The 25,377-nt window shown below is 69.1% G+C and overlaps 3 protein-coding genes across 14 annotated transcripts in view; 1 reads left to right on the top strand and 2 right to left on the bottom strand.

Annotated features, from left to right (window-relative positions):
- The window catches only part of PKP2 (plakophilin 2), a 219,915-nt gene that overhangs the window by 169,858 nt on the left and 24,680 nt on the right, over positions 1–25,377 (bottom strand). The gene's annotated exons all lie outside the window — the stretch shown is intronic.
- DNM1L (dynamin 1 like) lies at positions 807–20,253 on the top strand. Of its 12 annotated transcripts, none has more exons than XM_056107789.1 (21): positions 807–963; positions 8,555–8,702; positions 10,338–10,376; positions 11,183–11,229; positions 11,337–11,408; positions 11,818–11,904; positions 12,393–12,555; positions 13,543–13,663; positions 14,141–14,272; positions 14,851–15,057; positions 16,179–16,299; positions 16,412–16,579; positions 16,672–16,761; positions 17,398–17,490; positions 18,133–18,183; positions 18,379–18,456; positions 18,629–18,661; positions 19,311–19,487; positions 19,581–19,690; positions 19,770–19,929; positions 20,010–20,253. In XM_056107789.1, the coding sequence occupies exons 1-21, from the start codon at positions 862–864 to the stop codon at positions 20,064–20,066; spliced, it is 2,256 nt and encodes a 751-aa protein (XP_055963764.1). In that variant the 5' UTR covers positions 807–861; the 3' UTR covers positions 20,067–20,253. The 12 variants fall into 12 exon arrangements, with proteins under 12 accessions (XP_055963764.1, XP_055963763.1, XP_055963765.1 ...); XM_056107788.1 differs by having other exon boundaries at positions 18,127–18,183; positions 20,010–20,252; XM_056107790.1 differs by having other exon boundaries at positions 16,412–16,567; positions 18,127–18,183; positions 20,010–20,246.
- On the bottom strand, positions 20,331–24,489 carry YARS2 (tyrosyl-tRNA synthetase 2). The gene is made up of 5 exons (XM_056107815.1): positions 23,747–24,489; positions 22,517–22,684; positions 22,199–22,354; positions 21,412–21,582; positions 20,331–21,067 (listed from the first exon to the last, which is right to left on the bottom strand). Exons 1-5 carry the CDS (start codon positions 24,487–24,489, stop codon positions 20,908–20,910), a joined length of 1,398 nt encoding a protein of 465 aa, XP_055963790.1. The 3' UTR covers positions 20,331–20,907.

Below are 25,377 nucleotides of genomic sequence, written 5' to 3'. Positions count from 1 at the left end.
CTCAGACACCCCCCCTGCTCCCCCGCCCCCTCAGCCGCTCTGCAGCCCGGCCCTTCCCTCGGACCCAGGCTCTGCCACTGGGGGCCGGGCAGGGTTGTGCAGGGCCGGGCAGGGCCGGGCAGGGCCGGGCTGGGCCGGGCAGGGCTGGGCAGGGCTGCGCAGAGCCGGGCAGGGTTGTGCAGGGATTTGCCTGCCTGGTGCCGGGTCTGACCGAGCATCTGACTCGGGCCCCTTCAGGCTCTGAGGTTCCCACGCGGGACGGTCTATGACCCCACGGAAGCGGCCAGCGCACACGTCGGGTGACCGGATCACGCGGGCGCGGCCGCGGGCGTGCGGGACCCTGGGCCGCTGCACCCCGGGGCCCCCGGACGGAGCCCGGGCGCCTGCGGGTGGGGCTCGGGGCAGCCCCCCCCCCCCCCCGGCCCGCACCTTCACTGTCTGTCTGCTGCTGACTGCAGGGCAGGGCGCGGCCCCAGGCAGCGAGGCCGCCGCTCTCACGCCCGCTGGGCCCCGCTGGACCCGGGGACCCCGAGGACGCGGCCTCCCGCCCGGCCGGCGGTCACCGCTCCCGGCCCGGCCCCGGGAACCCGGGGCACCGGCCGGGACTACATCTCCCGGCAGGGTGTGCGCCGCCCGGACCATCCCCAGCCGGGGCGCCGACCCGGACTACATCTCCCGGCAGGCCGCGCGCCGCCCGCAGCATCCCCGGCCGGGGCGGCGCCCGGACTCCAAGTCCCGGCGGGCGGCGCGGCGCGCGGGGGCTGCCGGGAGCGCGCGGGCCAATGGGCGGCGGCGGCGGCGGGGCGGGCGCGGCGCGCGGGCCGCCCCCATTCATTGCGGCGGGCGGGCGGGGTCGGCACCATGGAGGCGCTCATCCCGGTCATCAACAAGCTGCAGGACGTGTTCAACACGGTGGGCGCCGACATCATCCAGCTGCCGCAGATCGTGGTGGTGGGCACGCAGGTGAGCGCGGGCGCCGGCCCTCGGCGGGACCCCCGGCGGCGGCGGCGGCGGCCGGGCGGGCTGGGCCGGGCTGGGCCGGGCCGGGCCGGGCCGAGCCGGGGCGGGCCGGGGCGGCGGGGCGGGCCGGGCCGGGCCGGGGCGGGGCGGGGCGGGGCGGCCGGGCCGGGCCGGGGCTGCCAAGGGCACCTGGGGGACGCGGGCCGCGAACCCCCCCCCACCCGCCCCGGGCTCGCCCCGGCCCGGCCGCCGGAGGGGGGCGCCCGCGAGGCGGCGGCGCAGGTGCGGGTCCGGGTGCGGGTGCCCCTGCGGGCGCGTTGCCGGGTGCGGGCCCCGGAGCGCGTCGCCCCCTCCCCTCGCCCCGCGCGCTCCGGCCTCCCGGGCTGGGCCGGGGGCTCCCCACCCGCCCAGCTCGCGCCCAGCCCCGGCCCCGCGCCTGCGTCCCTGGGGCCCTGGACCGGCCCCCGCGGCGTCCCCGGCCCCGCCAGCCTCGGGCCTGGAGACGACCCTCGCCCCCTGCGGCCCCGCGGCCCGGCCCCCTCCGCGGGCCGCTCGAGCCTTGGCCCTGCGAGCGGTCGGACCCGGGCCGGACCTGGGGCTGCTGCCGCGGAGTGTGGCCGGCCGGGCGGGTCACCCTGGGGGCTGGGGGCCGCTGCCCCTGCCCTGCCTCTGGGCCGGCTGGGGTTTGACTTGAGCTGTCAGTGCTCTGGAAGGGTGATTGTGGCTCGCTCGGTCTAGAAGGTTCTGTCGTGAAGCACCGGGCCAGGAGCTTCGGGGAGGTCTCGGGGTGGTGGGTGGGGGGTGTTTGCGTCAGGGGCTTCTCCGTGCCCGCTCCGGAGCGGTTAGGGAGCCGGGCGGCGTGTGCTGACACCCACGGTCACAGTCGGAGGGTGTCCAGTGTTGGTGTGTTACGCTCAGGGGTCCTGCGACTCTCCCCAGCGAGCCCCCCCAGCCCCGTGCTCAGCTTTCTGCCGTCTCTGCTGCCTTCGGCCCGCCGTTCCCAAGCAGTCTCCCTCCGACTCAGTTCTCTCAGCACAGTGCTCTCCAGCGCACTCAGGGGCTTTGCCGTGCTGGCCGCGTGTCCTGCGCCTGGCGCTGCCCTGGACACAGGCCTCAGTGCCGCCCCGATCAGCCGAGACGCTGAAGACTTGGCCAGGACAGAAACCGTCTCTTCATATCCCCATGTGCTGGCGCGTGTCGGGGCCGCACAGGGCACGGGCTGGAGCATGGGCTGCCCGCAGGGACCCCCACTACGGAGCCCCTGGAGCAAAGGGGGCTGCCCTGCTTTCGCGGTTGGGCCTGACCCCGTGTCCCCACACGGCATGTCCCAGGGCACCTGCACGCACACACGCACAAACACACACACACGCACACAGTCGTGCCTTCAGCAGCTTCTGCCGTGGTGCCCAGCCCTTCACGCTCCCCAGGGATTCCCCATGAGTGGGTCCCCCGAGACCGGGCAGGCCAGGCACACTCGGTGACTCAGAAGCTTGAAAAGTGGAAAGCACGGAGGCAACCGTGAGGTCGCGCGGCACTGAGGACCCCGGGGGTCTTGGTCAGCTCCTGGCAGCCCCTGCTGACCCTGGGCTTCCTTAAGCGGTCATTTCCCTAATAGCCCACCCCGGCCTTCGTGGCGTCTGGAGTTGGTTCTGCCGGAGTCGTGCTGGCCACCCCGTCTGGTCTGGTCTAGTCAGATGCGGCTCCTCCCTGTCCTCGGGGGGTGCAGGAGCAGGAAGACGGGAAGGAGGTGAGCCTCACCACAGGTCGGGCTCTGCGGGCACCGCTCAGTGCTCACAGCCCGGGCCACCGACCCCAGTGCTCACAGCTGTCACAGTGTGGCATTAAACGTGGTGGTGCAGCTCATGCACACGGCTCACCCCTGCACACGAGTAAACCGTGCGCACAGCTCACCTCTTCACATGCAGCTCACCCCTGCACGCAGCTCACCCTGCACACACCTCGCTGCGCCCACAGCTCACCCCTGCACACGCAGCTCACCCCTGCACATATTTCATCCCTGTACAAACGGCTCACCTCTGCACACAGCTCACCCTGCACACGAATAAATCATGCCCATAGCTCACCCCGGCACACACAGGTCATCCCTGCATGCACCTCCCTGTGTACACAAGCTCACCCCACACTCAGCCCACACTCACTCCACCCTGCACACAGCTCATCCCTCCACACACACCTCACCCCTGCACACGAATAAATCATGCACACACCTCACCCCTGCACAAACGGCTCACCTGCACGCACAGCTCACCCCTGCATATGAATAAATCATGCATACAGCTCACCCCTGCACACAAATAAATCATGCCAATAGCTCGCTCACCCCGGTACACACAGATCACCCCTGCATGCACCTCCCTGTGTACACAAGCTCACCCCACCCTGCACACAGTTCATCCCTCCACACATAGCTCACCCCTGCACACACCTGTGCACACCCCTCACTCGAATAAATCATGCACACAGCTCACCCCTGCACAAACGGCTCACTTGCACACGCAGCTCACCCTGCACAAACAACTCACCTGCACACACACCTCACCCCTGCACACAGCTCACCCTGCACAAATGGCTCAGCTCCACACACGACTCGCCTGCACACATACCTCACCCCTGCTAACACGCACCTCACTGCACGCACAGCTCACCCCACACACAGCTCACCCCTGCACATACCTCACCCTTGCACACACAGCTCACCCCTGCACACACCACTCACCTGCACGAACGACTCACCTGCACACACCTCACCCCTGCACACAGCTCACTTTGCATACACCTCACCCACGCGCACACACAGCTCACCCCTGCACACGCAGCTTACTACTCCTGCACACAACTCACCCCTGCACACACAGATCACCCTCGCACACAGCTCCCGACAGCTCGCTGCCGCAGACATGCATGTTGGTGGGCTGCGGGCTCACGCCCGACATTCCGCATTTCTCTTACTTCTCACAGCCACACCTGTGGTGGCTCCTGTGACCCCCACCTCCCCATCTGGCTGTTTCGGTGCCTCCAGCTCTGGTGTGGGGTCCTGCCCGCGCCCCGGCTGCGTGCCATGTTGGGCTCTGGGCCCTTGAGGGTGGGAGAGATGGGCCTTGCTCTGCCGGGCTCCTGGGCGCGTGCGTGTTCACTTCCGGGCTGGCGGCTGGTGGGTGCCGTGGCTGGGTGTGGTGAGGGCCCCATCCCTGCACCTCCTCGCCGGTCTCCTTGCCGTGGGGCTGGAAATGCTAGATCATTCTTGAATCCCCCGTTTCTGGGAAAGGGCGTGTGCCCCTCGCCAACCCTGGGCCCCGCGGGGTCTGTCCCATGTCTGTCCGGAGCTCCTTCCGCAGTGCTGCAGCACCGACGGGCCCTCCCGGCACTCAGCCCGGGGTCTGCCCGCTCCCGGGGCACAGGGGGCCGCCGCCCAGCTCTTTAGGGCAGAGTTGCTGGGTCCTCCGGGGATTCTGGGCCTGACTCCTGAGGGCCCCCAGGCCTCAGCCAGCCCTGAGCAAGGACCCCGCCACAGCGGCCTGGTTGGTATTTTTCTGGTGAGTCGTGTCTTCAGCAGCTTCTGCCGTGGTGCCCAGCCCTTCACGCTCCCCATGAGTGGGTCCCCCGAGACCGGGCGGGGCCAGGCATACTCGCTGATTCGGGAGCTTGAAAAGTGGAAAGCACGGAGGCAACCGTGAGGTCACGCGCGGCACTGAGGACCTCGGGGGTCTTGGTCAGCTCCTGGCAGCCCCGGCTGACCCTGGGCTTCCTTAAGCGGTCGTTTCCCTAATAGCCCACCCCGGCCTTCGTGGCGTCTGGAGTTGGTTCTGCCGGAGTCGTGCTGGCCACCCCGTCTGGTCTGGTCTGGTCAGATGCGGCTCCTCCCTGTCCTCGGGGGGTGCAGGAGCAGGAAGACGGGAAGGAGGTGAGCCTCACCACAGGTCGGGCTCTGCGGGCACCGCTCAGTGCTCACAGCCCGGGCCACCGACCCCAGTGCTCACAGTGTGGCATTAAACGTGGTGGTGCAGCTCATGCACACGGCTCACCCCTGCACACGAATAAGCCAATAAACCATGCGCACAGCTTATTCCGCACGTGGCTCACCCCTGCACATATTTCATCCCTGTACAAACGGCTCACCTCTGCACACAGCTCACCCTGCACATGAATACATCATGCCCATAGCTCAAGGCAAGTGCCCACTGTACCACCACCCCGGCCTCTAAAATGGTTTCCTCATCTCTTTGTAGTTTCCCAGAACACGTAGGATAGAAAGGTAACCCCTGAAGTTGTCTGCAGTAACAGTATCTACGAGAAGCTGCTTGAACCGCTCTCTCCACAAACCCTAAGCTCCCTCTAGGCCCACCTGCCCGGTGGAAGGCGCCCCGGGCCATCCGATGGCTGTGAGCTTAGGGCCGGGGAGTGAGGAGGCGTGGAGGGCCACAGGCGGGGTGAGTGGGGGGACTCTGCAGGGGTGAGTGAGGGGGACTCTGCAGGGGTGAGTGAGGGGAACTCTGCAGGGGTGAGTGAGAGGGACTCTACAGGGGTGAGTGAGGGGACTCTGCAGGGGTGAGTGGGGGGACTCTGCAGGGGTGAGTGAGGGGACTCTGCAGGGGTGAGTGGGGGGACTCTGCAGGGGTGAGTGAGGGGACTGCAGGGGTGAGTGAGGGGGACTCTGCAGGGGTGAGTAAGAGGGACTCTGCAGGGGTGAGTGGGGGACTTCAGGGGTGAGTGAGGGGGACTCTGCAGGGGTGATTGAGGACTCTGCAGGGGTGATTGAGGACAGTGCAGGGATGAGTGGGGGACTCTTCTGGGGTGACTGAGGACTCTGCAGGGGTGAGTGGGGGGACTCTGTAGGGGTGAGTGAGGGGACTCTGCAGGGGTGAGTGGGGGGACTCTGCAGGGGTGAGTGAGGGGACTCTGCAGGGGTGAGTGAGAGGGACTCTACAGGGGTGAGTGGAGGGACTCTGCAGGGGTGAGTGGGGGGACTCTGCAGGGGTGAGTGAGGGGACTCGGCAGGGGTGAGTGGGGGGACTGCAGGGGTGAGTGAGGGGACTCTGCAGGGGTGAGTGAGGGGGACTCTGCAGGGGTGAGTGAGGGGGACTCTGCAGGGGTAAGAGGGACTCTGCAGGGGTGAGTGGGGGGACTCTGCAGGGGTGAGTGGGGACTCTGCAGGGGTGAGTGGGGGGACTTCAGGGGTGAGTGAGGGGGACTCTGCAGGGGTGATTGAGGACTCTGCAGGGGTGATTGAGGACAGTGCAGGGATGAGTGGGGGACTCTTCAGGGGTGACTGAGGACTCTGCAGGGGTGAGTGGGGGGACTCTGTAGGGGTGAGTGAGGGGACTCTGCAGGGGTGAGTGGGGGGACTCTGCAGGGGTGAGTGAGGGGACTCTGCATGGGTGAGTGAGGGGGACTCTGCAGGGGTAAGTGAGGGGGACTCTGCAGGGGTGATTGGGGACTCTGCAGGGGTGAGTGGGGGACTTCAGGGGTGAGTGAGGGGGACTCTGCAGGGGTGATTGAGGACTCTGCAGGGGTGATTGAGGACAGTGCAGGGATGAGTGGGGGACTCTTCAGGGGTGACTGAGGACTGCAGGGGTGAGTGGGGGGACTCTGCAGGGGTGAGGCAGTGTCTGTGGAGGGGGTAGTGGGACTCTTTGCACAGGTGTGAGTGAAGGGTCTCTGCAGGGGTGAGTGGAGGGTTTCTGCAGTTTTAAGGGGGGGGTCTCTGTGCAGGGGTGAGTAAGGGGGCATTTGCAGGTGTGAGTAGGGGGTATCTGCAGGGGTAAATGGAGGGTCTCTGCAGGGGTGAGTGAGGGTCTCTGGCAGTGGTAAGGAGCAGTCTCTGCAGGGGTGAATGAGGACTTTGCAGGGGTGAGTGGGGGACTCTGCAGGGGTGAGTGGGGGGGACTCTGCAGGGGTGATTGGGGACTCTGCAGGGGTGAGGCAGTGTCTGTGGAGGGGGTAGTGGGGCTCTGCACAGGGGTGAATGGAGGGTGTCTGCAGTGGTAAGGGGGGGTTCTCTGTGCAGGGGTGAGTAAGGGGGCATTTGCAGGTGTGAGTAGGGGGTATCTGCAGGGGTGAGTGGGGCACTCAGGGTTGGGGTGAGTGGAGAGTCCTCTGTGCAGGGGTGAGTGCAGGGGCGAGCAGGGTGGCACTTCCCCCTGCGCCTGGCTGGTGGCGGCTCTTCCTGAGCCCTCCCTGCGCCCGGCACCCCTTGCCCCGTGCAGGGTGCTGACGAAGGGGCTTCCTCCCCACTCTTCAGGGACGCCAGACAGACCCCCGGGGCCAGAGCATGCGGAAACCCCCCCGGCCAGGGCCTGTGCTCTGCGGGCCGCAGGGGTGGGGCTGAGGAGAGCGCGTCCGGCTGTCACCACAGCTCAGGGCTGTGCTCTGCAGCAGTGCCAGCGGCCTGAGCTCCCCAGGGTAGCTCGGCGGCGGGAGGGTGCTGGCGTGTGCCAGGCGTGTGCGGCTTCCCAGGCACCCGAGTTCCCTAGGAAGCGTGTGCTGCCGGTCAGCCGCCACCATCGAGTCTGGCCCCGGGGGCGGGGCGGGTTGTTTTCTGCCGTCCTGGGTTCCGGCTCTGTCCGGCGCTTCCTGCCGGCTGGCTGCCCGCGGTCTAGATTAGGTGTCCCCGGCTGTGTTTATTTCTGGGTCTGCCCCTTCCTGCCTGCCCGACTGCCGTCACTTTCTGGAAGGGTCCGTCTCCGGTTTTCTTCTTTCTCGGAGCCGCTTAAACCTTCTGGTCTTCCTGGCTTGTTCGCGCACGGGGGGGCCGGTCTGTCCCCTGCAGAGCGCCGCTGTGCTGATGGGGCCGGGCCGGACCGTCCTCCCCCGTGCCTGTCCTCTCGGCAGTGTCGCCCCCGTCGTATCAGAGACCCCGAGTTTGTCCCGGGGATCGGGGGGCTTGAGGCGCACCCAGCGGCGCTCAGGGACCCGGCAGGAAGGCAGGTGCCCGCCCTCCGTGCCTCGCCCTCTACGCCCCGGCGCCCCCCGTGTTGACGGGTTAGAGCCGGCTCATCTTCCTCCTCTCTCTCCTCCCACGTGCTCTTTGCGTGTGCACCAGAGTTTTGTCGGCGGTTGCATCCTGCCACTTTTCGATTCAGAAAACGCCGGGCCCAGAAAGCCTCAGAGCAGCCCCGTGAAGCGGGCAGTGGGTGTGTGGGCAGGGGCCCCAGTCCAGCTCGAGGCCGAGTGAGGTCCCCCGGGCCTGGTGGGCATTGCCGCGTGCGGGGGCAGGGCAGCGAGAGGGTGTGCTGGGCCCGAGCACACCCCAGGGACGCTGGCCTGTGGACAGCAGGTCGCTGTGTGGGATGGACAGTTCTGCCTGCTTGGCGTGGACAGCAGGTCTCTGAGGGTGGACAGTGGGTCCCTGTGTGGGGTGGACAGAGGGTCCCCATGTGGGGTGGACAGAGGGCTCCCGCCTGGGGCGGCCAGCGGTCCCTGCTTGCTGCCTGCGGAGGCCCAGGGCGGCCCTGTGGGTGAGTGTGCGGCTCTGCGCAGGTGCCGACGGCCGGCCATGGGGCGTCTCTCCCGCTCGGGGTTTCTCCCCGGCCGGCCGAGGCTCCCTGGGGCTGCTGACCGTGTCCTTCCGTTCCAGAGCAGCGGGAAGAGCTCGGTGCTGGAGAGCCTGGTGGGCCGGGACCTGCTTCCGCGGGGCACCGGCATCGTCACCCGGAGGCCCCTCATCCTGCAGCTGGTGCATGTGGCGCCCGAGGACCAGCGCAAGACGGCCGGCGAGGACAACGGTGCGTCCAGCGGGGCCGCCCGGGCCGGGGCAGCTTCCGCTCTTCTCTCGGGCTCGGGGTCGAGTCGGGGCGGCTCTGCCCCTGTCGTCTGCCCTTGCTTGCCCAGGACGTGCTCCCTGCGCAGACCCTCCCCTCAGAGGCCGGGGTGCGGGAGCGGTCAGTGCAGGAGCGGTCAGTGTGCGGGAATGGTCAGTGTGTGGGAGCAGTCAGTGTGCAAGCGGTCAGTGTGCAAGCAATCAGTGAGCAGGAGCGGTTAGTGTTTGAGTGGTCAGGACAGGAGTGGTCACTGTGGGAGTGGTCAGTGTGGGAGTGGTCAGTGTAGGAGTGGTCAGTGCGCAGGAGCGGTCAGTGTGCGGGAGTGGTCAGTGTGTGGGAGTGGTCAATGTGCAGGAGCGGTCAGTGCAGGAGTGGTCAGTGTGCGAGTGGTCAGTGCGGGCACGGCCGTGCGGGCAGTGAGCTAGAGACAGCAGCTGCCCGTTGGAGCGGCTCCCATGCCGTTGGTGGCTTGTCCCTGCGCGTGACTCCCTGGCGCTCAGTGGCGAGGCCAGGCCTTCCTGCCAGAGGGCGCTGTCCCCTGGCCTGGCCCTGACCCCAGGGCTGGGACGGCTGTTGGAGCGTCTGTGGTCTGGGTGTCTGTTGGGGCTTTGGGAGCTGCTCCTGCGCGGGGGGCATCGGGTCTGCCTCACTGCCCTGACCTGCCCCGTCCAGCCCCGGATGGAGGGATCTCACCGGGGCCAGGCCTCCCCCGCGGCTCCCTGGGCGGGGCTCCACGCCGAGTCCCTGCCCGGGGCTCTCTGCGCGCCGACTCACCCCTGGGCACTGGGGCAGGCTGAGTGGGAGGCTCTTCCCTGCAGCCCCTCCTGTGGCTGAGGGAGGCGGTCGGTCACAGTCGGGGCCTGTCTGCTGTGTCCGCCGTCCCATGTCTCTGGGGCTGGCCTGGGCCGCCGGGTTTGGTCCAGTCTTGCCATGCCAGGGCCCCGGTCTGGCTCTGCCTGTGGTTCCTAAGCTTAGTTCCTCCACGTGCCTTCCCCAGCTGGGGCTCCTGGCCCGGGCACTTGGTCCGCTTGCCGTCACCCTGGTGCTCCGGCCCGCGAGGCGCCTGCCCAGAGCAGTTGGCAGCTGCCCCATCCTGCCGGCCTGTCCCTTTTGCCCGGGCACGGTCTCCCCAAAGCAGAGTCACAGACTGGGCAGTGTAGCTCGGACCCGGAGCTCCATGACCCTGGGGCCCAGCAGCCAGCGACCCTCGGACCCCAGGCAGAGTGCCGAGGGAGCTGAACCCACGTCACTCGTCGTGAAAGGAACTTCTGGAAGCTCCTGCGACCCAGAGGCCCAGGAGGCGTGTCTGTGTCTCCCGGCTGCTTGGGGATCTCCAGGGCCACACCCAGGGGCCTGGTGGCTATTCGCAGGGGGAGGGGGGTGGGGGGGGGGGGACACCCAGGACTCCCCCGTGTGAGGCAGGTGCTCCCGGGCGGGCCCGAGTCACTCGGTCACTGGACAGCAAGATCATGTGGGGCTGCTCCCTTCCCTGGGTCCCCGTCCCCCCATGGCCGGCCGGGCCCGTGCGCTCTGGGGGTCTCTGTGGCCGGGTGCGGGCGGGCTCTGAACTCTCCTTCTGTGCTGTCTCTCTCAACGCAGACCCTGCCGCCTGGAAAAACGCAAGACACCCCAGCAAAGGTCTCCCCGCGGGCCCGGCCGCATGCCTCCTGCCCCCGCTGTGCCCTCCGCTTCTCGGCCGCCCCGCTTCTCCGTGCCGCGCCCTGCTCCTGGCCTGGCGGGCGGGCTCGGGGTGGGGCCTGGCCGGCCGTTTGCTCTGAGTGCCTTGCCGGTGCCGCCGGGTGGTCTCCCACGCTGGCTGGCCCTTCCGGCAGGAGGGGCTGGGCCAGGGCTCCTGTTCCTCCCGGGCCGTGGGCACTCGTCTTGGGCACGGCTCGCTCAGTCCCAGCTCCAGGCCTGCCGGTGGGGGCCCCGAGCAAGTGGGGCGCAGAAACGCACGGGCGTGAAAGAACGGGCCCTCTGGCTCAGACAGCTGCGTGCGGGTGCTCGGGGCTGCTTCTGTTCTCCCTACCCTGATCCCGAGATGCCGGGACTGTCCCCCCCGCTGGCTGGACATGGCTGTGCCTGCGTCCCACCCTCCCCAGCACTCTCCGCCCAGGCCCTTCCTGCCCTCCAGAGGCACCAGGAGTCTGGGGGAGGGGGCTGGGCTCCCGCCCGAGACAGGACGGGCCAGGCCAGGCCCAGGTGCTGAGGGGAGGCCTCGCCGCACAGACCCCCCCCCCTCGCTGCCCCTCAGCCCTGCTGTCCATCGCCGGGTCTCGGCTCCTCCCTGTGCCCGTGCACTTGCTCCCGCCCCGCTTCTGTGCCCGGGGTGCTCGGGGCTCCTCCTGCGGCCCCTGGACTGTCCCGGACCTGATGCGACCGGGCCGACCGCAGTGTCCCCTCCGAGTCCCCTTCTCACGCTCACCCCGTTTCTCCTCTTCCAGGGGTCGAGGCGGAAGAATGGGGGAAGTTTCTCCACACCAAGAACAAGGTAACGGCCGGGCGGGGAGCAGCCGTCCACGGGGTGGCCGTCCGTCGGGCCTGACCCGGCGACTCTCCCTCACGCTGACGCGCTGACCCGGCGTCTGTGGTCTTCAGCTTTATACAGATTTCGATGAGATTCGACAAGAAATCGAAAATGAAACGGAAAGGATTTCGGGGAATAATAAGGTAGGTAGCTCCGAGTAGCCGGGAGCGTCTGCCCCACACAGTGAACCCCGTCGGCCTGAGACGGGCTTTGAGCCACGCGACTGCGCCGGGACTCATGGGACCGGGTTGGGACTGGGCCGGGCGCCCGCGCGCACTCGCTTCCTAGTGTCTGTGCTGATGCCTTGTGCCCATGCAGGGAAAGGCCAGTGGGGACCCGCACGGCCGTGGCCGGTCTCCCAGGGCTGTCAGTGCCCCGTCTCAGCGGACGGCACGGGGGCCGGGTGTGACTCCCCGGACTCGGTGTCGGCGCCCACTCACGGTGGGGTGCTCCTGTGTGGTGGCTGATAGGGGCCACACTTGCGGCTCCTGCGTGCTCAGAGCTGCCGGATGCCGGTCGGTCGGTGCCTCATGTGTCTGATTCGAACCCTAGGGCGTGAGCCCCGAGCCCATCCACCTGAAGATCTTCTCACCCAACGTCGTCAACCTGACACTCGTGGACTTGCCCGGAATGACCAAGGTGGGCACCTCGGGGCGGTCCACACTGGGACCCCAGAGCCGTGCCAGCCACCGCTGCCCACTGCCCTCGTGGTGGCCCCATCCTCAGCGGCTCTGCCCAGTACCGCCCTGGGAGCACTGCCGGGAGCACTTAGCTGGCTCCTCCCCGGGCCAGTGTCTGCCCCACCTTCCTCCAGCTCTGTCCCTGGCTGTCGGCGTGGGGCCTCCCCGATGCCTCGGATGAGCCTGGCCCAGCCCAGCCCCTTGCCGGGCCTGACCGCCTCCTGCCCCCCGTCCGCCCCTGCTGCCCCCGAGTATTGGCATTGGCCTTCGCTGCCTGGGCGAGGACCAAGCGGCTCACGCGAGTTCCGGTGTCTGGGCCACACGTGGGGGCCATTGCACAGACCACTCGTCCCTTCCCGGTCCCTCGGCCCTGGGTAGTGTCCGTCCACCCCCCACCCCATCCCCTCCCCCCGTGGCCCGGGGGTCGAGCTCGCGTGTCGCCCTCAGGTGCCCGTGGGGGACCAGCCCAAGGACATCGAGCTGCAGATCCGGGAGCTCATTCTCCGCTTCATCAGCAACCCCAACTCCATCATCCTCGCCGTCACGGCCGCCAACACGGACATGGCCACCTCCGAGGCGCTGAAGATCTCCAGGGAGGTGGACCCGGACGGTGAGTGGGGGCGGGGCAGGACTTCCAGGCTGGCCAGCGCCGAGTCCTCCCGTGTCCTGGGGTCAGTGTCTCGCTCGGGTCGGCGGCTCTGGAGAGGGTCATTTGCCCGGGAGTCTCGGCCTTGCGGCGTGGACGTGTCCGCTCACACATGGGCAAGGGACTCAGCCGGGGGCAGCGTCCTGAGTAGCCGTGGGAATGCCCAGGTTTGCGCCTGCTTCAGGCCACTGTGTGCCCGCAGGGCAGGGCTGGGCGGGGCTGAGCAGAGCTGGCGGGAGGCAGGGCACCCCTGGGGCAGGGTGCCCACGTCCGGCAGAGATGACTGCCGGGGTCACAGCTTGCTTCCGTATTGAGGAATTAAGTTGGTATGAAAAGGCAGTCAGAGACGGTTGCGTTAGTCACAGTACATACGTGTTTATTTATACACCTGTATGCACACACATGCCCACATCACATGCACACGCTCTCACACACACACACACACACACACACACACACACACATTTTGTCTTCTGTGGCCTTGGGGATAGGACCCAGGCCAGTGTCCACCCAGGGTGCACCTGCTTCACTGCAGGCCCCCAGCCCCGGCCCTTCTGCTGTAGTTTTGAGCTTTTGAGGAACTTAGCACCAGGAACTTCGAAAAGTCGAGGCCGTGAAGGACGTTTGTGAGCACGCAGGAAGTCAGGGCCAGGGAGAGGTCAAGGATGGACCCTCCGTCTCTGGGTCTTGTGCCAGACGGTCCGCAGTTGTCGGTCTCACGAAACTGTTGGTAGGAAAAGTCGAGTTGAGACCTGTTCAGTGTTTCGAGAGGACAGGAGCACATGTGACGGTCTCGAAAGTCAAGCGTGAGGTTCAGACATGATTGGGGGGCGTCTGGCAGTGCGGGGGAGTGACCGTTTGGGGGTCTGGTGGGGCTAAGGACGCGGTTGGGCCAAGCGTGGCCCTGGTCCGTGCTTCACACCCGTCCGTCCCCTTGTGCCCGTGTTGCAGGCCGCAGGACCCTGGCTGTGATCACCAAGCTCGACCTCATGGACGCGGGCACGGACGCCATGGACGTGCTGATGGGAAGGGTCATCCCAGTCAAGCTGGGCATCATCGGGGTCGTCAACAGGTCAGCGGGGTGGGGGGGATGCCCCGGGTACGCGTGGGGCTCTTTGGAGCCCCTTCTGGGCCCTTCTAGAATTTTCTCTGCTAGATAACCATGTGCTCGTGGCTGGAGCGGTTGGATTGCAGGAGAGCGTTGGCCTTGCCCACCCTGGGCTCCCCCAGCACCCCCTTGGCTGCCCAAGTCCTGCCAGCAGTGACTTCTGAGCACTGCAGGTGTGAGCCCCAGAAAGCAGGGCCAGGCCTCTCCCAGGGCAGTGGACGGTGCTCACTGCTGGCCGCCCCTCTCTGCCGGCCCAGCTGTGGCGTGCAGGTGGTCGTCTTGGCGCCGCCATGGGCAGGGCCACTGTGGCCACATGCAGTGACCTTGTCCGCCGTCTCTGCAGCCCCCGGCCTGAGCTGAGGGAGTGCCCAGTCCCCACCGGTACCAGGGGCGTGTGGCGGATGCGGGTCCCTCAGCTGCCCCGTGTGTTGTCGGCCGCAGGAGCCAGCTGGACATCAACAATAAGAAGAGTGTCACGGACTCGATCCGTGACGAGTACGCGTTCCTGCAGAAGAAGTACCCGTCCCTGGCCACCAGGAACGGGACCAAGTACCTCGCCCGCACTCTGAACAGGTGAGCGGCCTCTCCCGCGGTCTGCAGGGAGACCCGGCGAGCAGGTGATGTCCCGTGTCCCCTCGCGGCGAGGTGCAAGGACGGTCCTCCCTGACCGGGCCCTGGCAGAAGCACCACAGGCAGCGGCTGCCCTGGGGGGGGGGGAAGCCCCTCGTCCTTTCGTCTTGTCCCCTTGAAACGCGGAAGGCCGGGACCAGAGCGACTGCAGGATGGAGACGGGGAGGGCGTGGGTCCTGCATGTGGCCGACCTGGCGTTCATCCCGACGCCACGTGCGGTCCCTGGGCACCGCTGGGCATGGCCCAAGGGCTCAAAAGCAACAAGGCAGGAAGGAGGGTTGATGGACGTGGGGCCCGACGAGGCTGGTTTGGGTGACAGTGGAGGCGGCCGCGACTGGGCCGAGGGTTTCTACTCTCCTGCGGTCAGCGCAGAGCCTGAGGGGTTTCCCGTGGGCCTCCCGCTGGTTCCCGGTGGGCGCGATTGTTTCCGCCTGTTCCTGTCCCCGGCCGGTGGGCGGCAGGAGGGTGTGCCGAGCCCGGGCCCGGCCGTCCCTGCGCGCGCTGAGCCGCCCCGTCCCCAGGCTGCTGATGCACCACATCCGCGACTGCCTGCCCGAGCTGAAGACCAGGATCAACGTCCTGGCCGCCCAGTACCAGTCGCTCCTGAACAGCTACGGCGAGCCGGTGGACGACAAGAGCGCCACCCTGCTCCAGCTCATCACCAAGTTCGCCACGGAGTACTGCAACACCATCGAGGGGACGGCCAAGTACATCGAGACGTCGGAGCTGTGAGTGGGCCGCGCCCGCCCCCCACCCCCCCCCCCCCCCCGGCTGCTGCTCCTGGGCGTTCCCCCGGCTCTGAGCTCAGATCAGTCTGGTGGGGCGTGGGGCACCCGAGGGACGGGGGTCAGACCCGGGTCAGCTGTGCGCAGGGCAAGTCACACTGTCTTCGACCCTACAAACAACATTCGAGCGCGGAAGCATTTAGGAGAACCTCGCCGTTTGGTTTTCTGGGGCTGCGACGTGTAACGACTCGGGGGCGGGGGGCGCGTGAGCAGGCCGCCTTCGTGCCTTCCCTGCTCGCTCCCGACCGGGCACCCTCCATGTTTCTCCCTGTGCCTCTGGGCGCCTCTGCCCGGCCACGTCTCCCTCGCTTGCCGCTAGACGGTCTCTGTGCGCCAGCTGTGCTGCAGGGAGTTTGGTCCCGGCCACATCGGGGCGGAGGCCCGCTGGGTCTCCTGCACACGGAGCCTCAGGCCAGGTCCCAGGACCGCCCTCCCAGCCACCTCCTGGGCTGCCGGGCAGGACTGAGCAAATACTCGTGCAGGGAGACCCCCTGCCCCTGCCCCCTCCGTGCATGTGCAGGTGTGCGTATCTGTCTGGTGTGTGCCCGTGTGTCTCTGCACACGTCCGCATGTGTGTGGGCGTGTGTCTGTCCGTGTGTACGTGTAAGTGCCTATGTAACTGCCTGTGTGTATACGTGTGCCCGTGTCTGCATGGGAGTGCACATGAGTGTGTGCTCGTGTGTGCCCATGAATGTGTGCGTGCGTGACAGTGCGAGTGCATGTGAGCACGTGATTGTGTGTGTCTGTGTGACTGCGTAGAGCAGCCTCCACGACCAGCACAGGAGGACATGGGTTGCGGGGGCTTCGGGATAGGTCAGCCACGTGGTGCTGGGGAGGGGTCTCGGGGACCCTCCCCGAGTCAACGCCGGACGCCTTCGGGAAGGACGCTTGTTTGCTCTGGGCCTCCTGAGGGTGCCCTGGGGAGCACAGAGCTCGGGGCCTCAGGCTCGGCCCTCACGGCCATCTCCCTGCCGCCCCTGCCGCCCCTCCCTGCCTCTCCCTGCCCCCCCCCCCCCCCCCCCCCCCGCACAGCCCCGCCCAGTCACACAGGCTGTCGCCTGCAGGTGTGGCGGTGCCAGGATCTGCTACATTTTCCACGAGACCTTTGGGCGGACCTTGGAGTCCGTGGACCCGCTGGGCGGCCTGAACACCATCGACATCCTGACGGCCATCAGGAACGCCACGGTGAGAGCCGCTCGGGTGGGCGGCGGGCCGGGGGTGGGGGTGCAGGGCGCGCTTCCCGGCCAGCCCCCGCCGGACTCCGCCCCCCCGAGCCGAGCCGCCCGCCCTCCCGCAGGGCCCCCGGCCGGCGCTCTTCGTGCCCGAGGTCTCCTTCGAGCTGCTGGTGAAGCGGCAGATCAAGCGGCTGGAGGAGCCGAGCCTGCGCTGCGTGGAGCTGGTGCACGAGGAGATGCAGCGCATCATCCAGCACTGCAGCAACTACAGCACGCAGGTGCGGGGCCAGGTGCGCGCGGGCGCCGGGCGGGGCGGCGGGGCTGGTGCCTGCCGGGCGGCGGCTGCGGGTCGGGTCCGCTGACGGCCGCCGCCTCTCGCCAGGAGCTGCTGCGCTTCCCCAAACTCCACGACGCCATCGTGGAAGTGGTGACCTGCCTCCTCCGCAAGCGGCTGCCGGTCACCAACGAGATGGTGAGTGGGCTCGGCCGCGAGGGAGGCCCCGGCCGACAGTCCGGGCGCTGCCCGCGGGTCCGGGAGGAAGCGGGTCCCGTCCCTGTCCCCGAGGCCCGGATGTGGCAGGGGCTGCTGCCCTGGTGGTGTCATGCGTCACTGCACGCGGGGCCTCGGGCACCTCCGCGTCCGGCAGCTTCCCTCTGCCGCCAGCCTTCAGTGGTCCTGACAGTGAGAGCCTGGCATGGGCAGCAGCACGGGGACGGGCTGTCCATGCCCCACTGGCCCTGACCTCGGCCTGCTCGACTGACTTGGTGGACAGCTGGGCCCCTGGCGCAGAGTAATTTCTGAGCGTGGAACTGGAGTGGCCCCCAAAGCCAAAAGTAAACACTGAGACGTTGGCGGGGGAAGAGCAGCTGCCTCGAGTGTCCAGGGAGCTGGGCCGAGGCCTTGGAACTTGGAACTTGGATCTGCACAAGGCACCAAACCTCTTTCCCTCTGCTGGGCTGCATATTCCAGCCATTCGGGCCATTGGTGTCATCCCGCACCAGCTTTAACGCTTACGGGAGTCACCGAGTGGGTCCCTGCATCCCCACTGGGCCACGTCAGCCACCGAGCGTGGTTCCGAGTTTGGTTATTCCGGGCTTATTTTTCCAGGTCCATAACTTGGTGGCCATCGAGCTGGCTTACATCAACACAAAGCACCCCGACTTCGCAGACGCCTGTGGTCTGATGAACAATAATATAGAGGTAACGTGGCCACGGGGACCTGCAGGACATTGTCCCAGGGAGGTCAAGTGCAGGAAAGGTGGCATTGCCGCGGCCGGTGATGGCCAGTGATGGGTGTTGGCAGAGCCAAGCCTGAACGCAAGCAGCTCATGTGGCTGAAGCTGCATTGGACACCCAGATGGCTGGTCTGGAGGCTCCGTCTTGGTCCACCCCACGTCCCGGCCTCCAGGGTCACCCCCGGGTCTTCCCCGTGCAGGGCAGTGGTTCTGGCCTCATTCCTGCAGGAAGCCCGGTGCACCTCGGTGCGGACTGTCCCGCTGGAACTCGGGGCGCGTCAGGCCTGTGCCAGGCCGCAGGGAGGGAGGTGCCGAGACCCGCCCAGCTGAGGACGGGGGGTGCACAAGGGCTCGGCGCGGCCGGTGGCTTACCCTGAAGGTCGCCAGCTCCCGGCCCCTCCGCGCTCCGCAGCTGAGACGGGTGTTGCCCGGACAGCCCCTGCGCTGAGCGCGCCCATCCATGCCGCTGAGCGTGAGGCGCTTCTCTGCCCGGGGTGGTGGCTCGTGCTGCCGCGGGAGCAGCCCTGAGGGGACCGGCGAGGCCCGGGCGCGGTGCTGGCCCGTGGCTTCTGCGGCCAGGCCCTGACTGTCTGTTTGGCAGGAGCAGAGGAGGAACAGGCTGGCCAGGGAACTGCCTTCAGCCGCGTCGCGAGACAAGGTGAGCAGGGACCCCAGGGCCCGGGGCTCCAGATGGTCGTGCCGTGGGGGTCGCCGGGGGGTGGGGGGCGCGGGCCTCGCCGAGCTCCAGCCCAGCCAGGACGCGCCGTAGGAGATAGAGCAGCTCGAGGCAGCCAGCGTCCCGGTGGTGGCGCACGCGCCCGGCCGCGTGACTGTCTGCGTTTTCTGCCCCCAGTCCTCTAAGGCTCCCGGCGCCCTGGCACCCGCCCCCCAGGAGCCCTCCCCCGCTGCTTCTGCCGAGGCCAACGGCAAGGTCTGTTGTGCGTCCGCCGCCTGCATGCTCCCACGGGCCCCGCCACTCTGGGTGCTGGCCCACCCGCCGGCCGGCCGGCACGCGCCCCGGGGGACGCGCATGCTCAGAGGCGAGGCGGCCCGCCCGCGCCCGCCAGGCTGTTAAACTGCACGTTTTAACCGTCTCTTAACAGTCAATTCAGGACAGCAGGAGAGAGACTAAACATGTGAGTCTGTTTCAGAACGTCAGTGTCCTCCCTGCGGTTCTCCCTGAACCCGCAGGCCGTGTCTGTCCTGTCGTCCGCCTCTCCCCGTCCGCTGTCCCCGCTGGTCCCTGGCCGCCTCCGGGAAGGCCGGGCGTGGCGGCGCGCTCCCTCCTGCCCGGGTCTTGTCGTGGGGCGCGGCCGCCGTCACGGGCCCCTCGGGTCTTAGCTCTGCTGGACTCGCTCGCGATTTCACTGGACAATTTCGTTCTGGCTAAGCGGCTTTTAGCGTCACACGGACATCCCGACGGCAGTCTGCCTCGGCTTCCCCGCTGCACGGTGGCCCTAGATGCAGCCGTGCGGGGCGCGGGCTCAGTGTCCCCCACCTCCTGCCACACTGCCCCTTTGTGGCCCGCCTGAGTCTGTCCACGTGAGACTGTGGTGTCGGGGCCCTTTGCCCAGGCTCTGCACGTTGTGTGTTGGCTTCCCTGTGGCGGGGCGGGCATGGCCCGGCCCTGGGCTCCTCTGGTGGTGCAGACACTGGGAGTGTCCACAGGCTGGGCAGGACAGGAAGGGGCCACGCTGGCCAGGACGGAGCGAGGGGCTGGCCGCCCGCCTGCTCTCCCGATTGCCGGCTGCTGCCAGGCACCGAGCGCAGGCCCCCTTCTTCCAGGCGGCGCCGGGGGCCGGGGGAGTTGGGGACGCCGTGCAGGAGCCCGCGGCCGGCAGCTGGCGAGGCATGCTGAAGACGTCCAAGGCCGAGGAGCTGCTGGCCGAGGAGAAGTCGCAGCCGCTTCCCATCATGCCGGCCAGCCCGCAGAAGGGCCACGCGGTGAACCTGCTGGACGTGGTGAGGCGTCGGCCTGGCAGGGGGGCGGGGGGCCGGGTGCCCGGCTCCGCTCACCGGGCGGCCTGTCCCCCTGCCGGCCTGTCCCCCTGCCAGCCTGTCCCCGTGGCCCGGAAGCTGTCCGCCCGCGAGCAGCGTGACTGCGAGGTGATTGAGCGGCTCATCAAGTCCTATTTCCTCATCGTACGGAAGAACATCCAGGACAGGTGAGTGTGGACTGGGCCGAGCTGGGCCGGCGGGGGTCCGCGTGCCCAGCCCAACCGAGCCCGGCCCCCGTGCCCGCAGCGTGCCCAAGGCGGTCATGCACTTCCTGGTGAACCACGTGAAGGACACACTCCAGAGCGAGCTGGTCGGGCAGCTGTACAAGGCCTCGCTGCTGGACGAGCTGCTCACCGAGTCCGAGGACATGGCCCAGCGCAGGAAGGAGGCTGCGGACATGCTGAAGGTGACCCCCCTCCCCCGGCTGCGGCCTGTTCCCCAGGAGACGCCTAGGGACTCCGCCAACACCGTCCCTGTCTCCCGCAGGCCCTACAGGGAGCCGGCCAGATCATCGCCGAGATCCGAGAGACCCACCTCTGGTGACGCCCACTGCCCGAGCAGCGTGTATTTATGGACTCCGCGCCGGCTGTCCCCAGGTTTACTCTACCGCACGAGTCACATGTAACCCAATAAACGGCTCTAAGGTTCCCCGTACACACACACCCAGTCTGTCCCGCCCTGGAAGACGCCCGCCCCCACGCGCCCTGTGGGCACTCAGCTTCCTGCTGACCAGATGCACCCGAGGCAGGATGAGGCCAGTTAGTCTCACTCCGCGGCCGCAGGCATCGCCACACTCAACAGTTTTACATCAGAACCGAGATTTATTTATTCGGGGGCTGGACTGCCTTAGCCTTTCTGAGTCTGAAGGAGAAGTCGGACCTTTCTCCAGCACACCTGACGGTGCTGCAGAAAACACTGGTCTCCGAGCCAGGCCACGGGTGGGCGGCCACACTCCCCCTCGCCCCCAGCGCGTGTGACTGTCGTGGTCCTACATGTTCTTGCTGTGTAAATAAAACTGCCATGAAATGACAGGTGTTGCAACGGAGTCTCCCTGGGCCCCCTGGGACACTAGCCGGGCAGCCACCCCGGCAGCTGTGGACTGAACACTGTCTGCCCCACAGCTCAGGCCTCTCTGGAACACTAACGTGGCCACAGGGTGCGGTCCTGGCCCTGCGGATGAGAGGCCAGGGGACACTGGGCCCTCGGGGACACACTAGGCGGGGCGGGTGCGTCCTGCTCAGAAATCCTGACACAGACAGGATTCCCGCCATCACTTCTACGGCTCGTTCCCGCGTTCAAGGACAGAACCAGCGCGAGTGGCGGTTCTAAGGGCGCGTGCGAGACCAGCGTGGCCGCGAGGGGGCCGCATCCCCCCCGCCGGCCGTCAGAGCTGCAGCCACTTGATAACGTACACGTTCCGCTTGCCGACCTTCAGCAGGGACAGCCCGTTGCGGAGGATGTGCTGGCCCAGGACCAGCACGCTCTCGGGGCTGGTGACGGGCTGGTGGTTGATGCTGACGCCGCCCTCTGTTATCATGCGGTACCTGCACGGAGAGACAGAGACGCCGGCTAGGCCCCGAGCGCGGGACCGGGGAGGGGGCGACAGACACGAAGCTGACTCGGAGCATGCCCCGCGCTCGGGTCTGACGGGCCCCGGGTGCCGCTCGGCCGTGTCTCCTCCAGCCCACAACGGGCCGGGGCCAGGCCTCAGGGCCGGACGCAAACGGGGACAAACAGGCGGGCAGGACCGCTTGTCACTCGTGGCCACCAGTCAGAGCAGACGGGACCTGCTCGGCGGGAAGGAGAGCAGGAGGCGGGAGCACGGGGTCCCCCCACAGCGACCCGGGAGGGCGCAGGCCCCGGGCAGGGGTGGGGCGGCTGTCCTCACCCGCGGGGACCGTCAGGGATGGCCTGGGCCTTGCGGCAGGTGTCCAGGACGCTGGTCCCTGGGTCGAGAACCAGCTCGGAAAAGGAGGCTTCTCTGAAGAGCTCCCTCAGCTCCTCGTCCGACATGGCCTCCAGGGCCTCCACGCTGCTGTGGTAGAGGGCCTTCGTGCACCTGCCAGCAGGGGGTGCGCGTCAGCCTCGCGTGCACACACACACACACACACAGACAACGAGGTTCACGTCCGTCTCACACACACAACACCTGCCAGCGGGGCGCACACACACACACCCGCGCCCCCACCCCCTGCACCTGCTGGCAGGGTCCCCTGAGGCCCCCCAGCCCCCAGCTGGAGCAGAGCCGAGGGTCTCCCGCCACCGGCCAGTCCTGCTGGAACGAGACTCCCACGCGTGACAGACTGGCCAGACGACGGCGCCCGACACGGAGAGAAGCCGAGCGCGTGCGGGCGAGGAGCAGCTGGCACCGCCCCGCCTGGAGCTGACTGACCCCACGGGTCAGCCGTGACCGTGAAGCCCCCACCGCGAGTGGAAGGGCAGCAGGGCGGCCGGAGCGGGAGGAGACGCCAGCACGCACAGCCCGTGCGGTGCACGGACGGCACCTGCCCGATACTGAGCACGGAGAGGGCAGCAGCGCCCGATCAGGACAGGAGCCGGGAGGGCGGGAGGCACAGCCGCGAAGCGGGGGACAGGCGAGGCCGTCCCCCAGACGCGAACCTGACCGGGACGGAGCAGAAACGCCGCGAGGCAGACGAGCACCAAGCCGCGCTCACCTTTTGGCAGAGTCCAGCCCTTCCTGGCCGTGCACCAGCTTGGTGACCTCGGCGGCCAGCCGCTTCTGGGGCTCCCGCCTCTCCGGCTGCCGGCCGTGGAGCTCCATCAGGTGCTGGATCTCGGCGAGCGGCAGGAAGGTGAAGAGCTTCAGGTACCTGGGCCGGAGAGGGCCGCTGGGCACACGCGCTCGCCCTCTGGGCCTCGGCGCCCGTCACTGGGACGGGCCGCGTCTCCCGCGGCGACAGACGCCCTCCCGCGGGGCAACCGGGCCCGACCGGCTGGGCCAGGGGCAGAGCTGGGGGACCGCAATGACTCACCTCTCGACCGTGTCGTCCGGCTGCCTGACGAAGAACTGGTACAGCTCGAAGGGGGACGTCTTGTCCCGGCTCAGCCAGACGGCGTTGCCCGCGGACTTGCCCAGCTTGGCCCCAGTGGTGCTGGTGATGAGAGGCACGGTGATCCCGAACACATCCTCCCCCGTCATCCTGCGAGGACAACAGCCTGGCTGCACCCTGGCGGCAGTCTGACCCGGAGCCCTGGGACGCTCCCTGACATCCTGCTGCACCCTCCGGGGGCTCGGGGGACCCAAGGAAGAGTCCAGCGGGAGGCACCTGCTCTGAGGTAGGCAGGCACCGCACAGGATCCCCAGACCCTCACTGGCAGTGACCCCGAGTGGAGCCCGGATTCCACCGGGGGTGAGAAGGGGAAGGGGGTCGGGGCCACAGCCCAGCACAGCCAGCCCGGGTTCCACCCCCTGCAATACGCAAGCTCCCTGGAGCCCACCAGGGGTGACCCCTGAGCACAGGGCCGGGAGTGGGCCCCGAGCACCGCCAGGGGTGAGAAAGGGGAGGGGAGAAAGGAGGGAGGAAAGGGCGTGGCTCAGCCAGGTTCCACTCCCTGCACCAGGCACTGCTCCCCGGAGCCCATCAGGGGTGACCCCGGAGCGCGGAGCAGAGAGTCGTGGTCCACCCGGGTTCCACCCCCTGCAGCCGCACACTCCCCGGGTCCCACCCGGGGTCAGAGCGGGGAGTCGGGGCCCGCCCGGGTTCCACCCCCTGCTGCATGCACGCCGCCCGGGGCCCGCCCGGGTTCCACCCCCTGCAGCCGCACACTCCCCCGGGGCCACCAGGGGTCAGAGCCTGGAGTCGGGGCCCGCCCGGGTTCCACCCCCTGCTGCATGCACGCTGCCCGGGGCCCACCCGGGGTCAGAGCCGGGAGTCGGGGCCCGCCCGGGTTCCACCCCCTGCAGCCGCACACTCCCCCGGGGCCACCAGGGGTCAGAGCCTGGAGTCGGGGCCCGCCCGGGTTCCACCCCCTGCAGCCGCACACTCCCCGGGTCCCACCCGGGGTCAAAGCGGGGAGTCGGGGCCCGCCCGGCTTCCACCCCCTGCTGCATGCACGCCGCCCGGGGCCCACCTGGGTTCCACCCCCTGCTGCATGCACGCTGCCCGGGGCCCACCCGGGGTCAGAGCCGGGAGTCGGGGCCCGCCCGCCCGGGTTCCACCCCCTGCAGCGTGCACGCCGCCCGGGGCCCGCCCGGGGCCCACCTGCGCACGAAGTCGTGGCCCGCCGCCAGGTTGCCCAGCTGGTCGGCGCCGCCCAGCTGCACGCGGCAGCCGTGCCGGCGCAGCAGGTGGTAGAAGTCGTAGGCCTGCAGCGCGGGGTAGCAGAACTCGGCCAGGCTCAGGCCGCCGGGGGCGCGCAGGCGCGCGCGCGCCGCGTGCCGGCCCAGCAGCGCGCCCACGCGCACGCGCGCGCCCGCCTCGGCCAGGAAGTCCACGAGCGGCAGCGCGCCCAGCCACGCGGCGTTGTCCAGCACCGAGAAGCGGCCCCAGGCGCGGCCGTCGCCGAAGAGCGCGCCGTGCCGCGCCGCCAGCGCCTCCAGCCAGCCCCGCAGCGCGCGCGCGTTCGCGGCCACGCGCGCCGCCTCCAGCGCCGGCCGCTCGCGCGCGCGGCCGCTCGGGTCGCCCAGGCGCGCCGTGGCGCCCCCCACGAGCGCGATGGCGTGGTGGCCGGCGCGCTGGAAGTGGAAGAGGCCGAGCAGCGCCAGCAGGTGGCCCACGTGCAGCGCGTCGGCCGTGGGGTCGAAGCCGCAGTACACGGCCTGCGGGCGCGCCGCCAGCAGCGCGGGCAGCTCCGGGCCCGCGCCCTCCGCGGGGAACAGCTCCTGCAGCAGCCCGCGCGCGCGCAGCTCGGCCAGCAGCCCCCCGCCCGCCCGCGAAGCCGCCCCGCGCGCCCCCCGCGCCCGCCCGGCCCGGCGCAGGACGGCCCGCAGCGCGGGCGCCGCCATCTTGGCGCGGCGCGTCACTTCCGGCCCGCTACGGAAGCCGAGCGGCGCAGCGGCGGGCCGGGAGCGCCGCCTCCGCCCCGCTGAGGGCGGGGCCGCTCGCCGGAGTGGGGGGGCCGGAGCCCGGAGCGTCACTTCCGCCCCGCTGGGAGGGGCCTCTCGCCGGAGTGGGGGGGGCGCCGGGGCCCGGAGCGTCACTTCCGCCCCGCTGGGAGGGTTCGCCTGCCCGAGAGGTGGGCCGGGAACGCCACTTCCGCCACGCTGAGCGGGGCGGGGCGGCCTGGCGGTGCGTCACTTCCGCCACGCTGACCGGATCCGCTAGCCGGAGCCGGGGGGCCCGGAACCCGGACCGTCACTTCCGCCACGCTGAGCGGAACCGCTCGCCGGAGAGGCGGGCCCGGCGCGTCACTTCCGCCCGCTGCGGAGGCGGCGCCGGTTGCTAGGCGACGCGGCCCTGCGGCGCGCTTCTGCGCATGCTCGGAGAGCTTGGCCGAGCCCCGCACTGGTTGGGGCCGGGGAGCGGCGCCGGCCGAGGCCGCGGGCACCGGGGGGCGGGGGTGGGTCGGGTTGGGGGTGCGTCTCCGGGAGCAGCGCCGACCCCTCCCGCGCCCGCACGCTGGCCGCTTCGGAGCGGGGGCGGGGCCTCGCGCGTGGGTGTGGATGGGCGCGGGCCACCTCCGCCCACGCGCGGACTCCGCGCCCCAGCCGGCGCGTGCCGCGACGGCCCCGCCGAGGCCTCAGGGTCATCCCGCCTCGCCGGGGGCCGCCCTCCCGCGGGGGTTGCGGGGGCGCCCCTTGGCCTCCGATGGGGGGGGCACACACCCTCGAGCCCCGCTCTAGGGCCAAGCTCAGACCCTTAAGGGGCCCCGTTCGCAGGGGTCCTGGCAGCAG

The sequence above is a fragment of the Sorex fumeus genome, unplaced genomic scaffold, assembly GCF_029834395.1.
Source record: "Sorex fumeus unplaced genomic scaffold, SorFum_2.1 ptg000177l, whole genome shotgun sequence".
Classification (NCBI taxonomy): Eukaryota; Metazoa; Chordata; class Mammalia; order Eulipotyphla; family Soricidae; genus Sorex; species Sorex fumeus.
Note: the sequence above shows the minus strand (reverse complement) of the source record. Positions and strands in the feature narration are given on the sequence as shown.

Coding starts and splice junctions, on each gene's coding strand:
- DNM1L (XM_056107788.1), top strand. CDS start 862: ATGGAGGCGCTCATCCCGGTCATCAACAAGCTGCAGGACGTGTTCAAC. Junction 11,905..12,392: donor ACTTGCCCGGAATGACCAAG/GTGGGCACCTCG, acceptor TGTCGCCCTCAG/GTGCCCGTGGGGGACCAGCC. Junction 17,491..18,126: donor TGATGAACAATAATATAGAG/GTAACGTGGCCA, acceptor TCTGTTTGGCAG/GAGCAGAGGAGGAACAGGCT.
- YARS2 (XM_056107815.1), bottom strand. CDS start 24,489: ATGGCGGCGCCCGCGCTGCGGGCCGTCCTGCGCCGGGCCGGGCGGGCG. Junction 22,685..23,746: donor GGCCACGACTTCGTGCGCAG/GTGGGCCCCGGG, acceptor TTGTCCTCGCAG/GATGACGGGGGAGGATGTGT. Junction 22,355..22,516: donor CCGGACGACACGGTCGAGAG/GTGAGTCATTGC, acceptor TCTCCGGCCCAG/GTACCTGAAGCTCTTCACCT.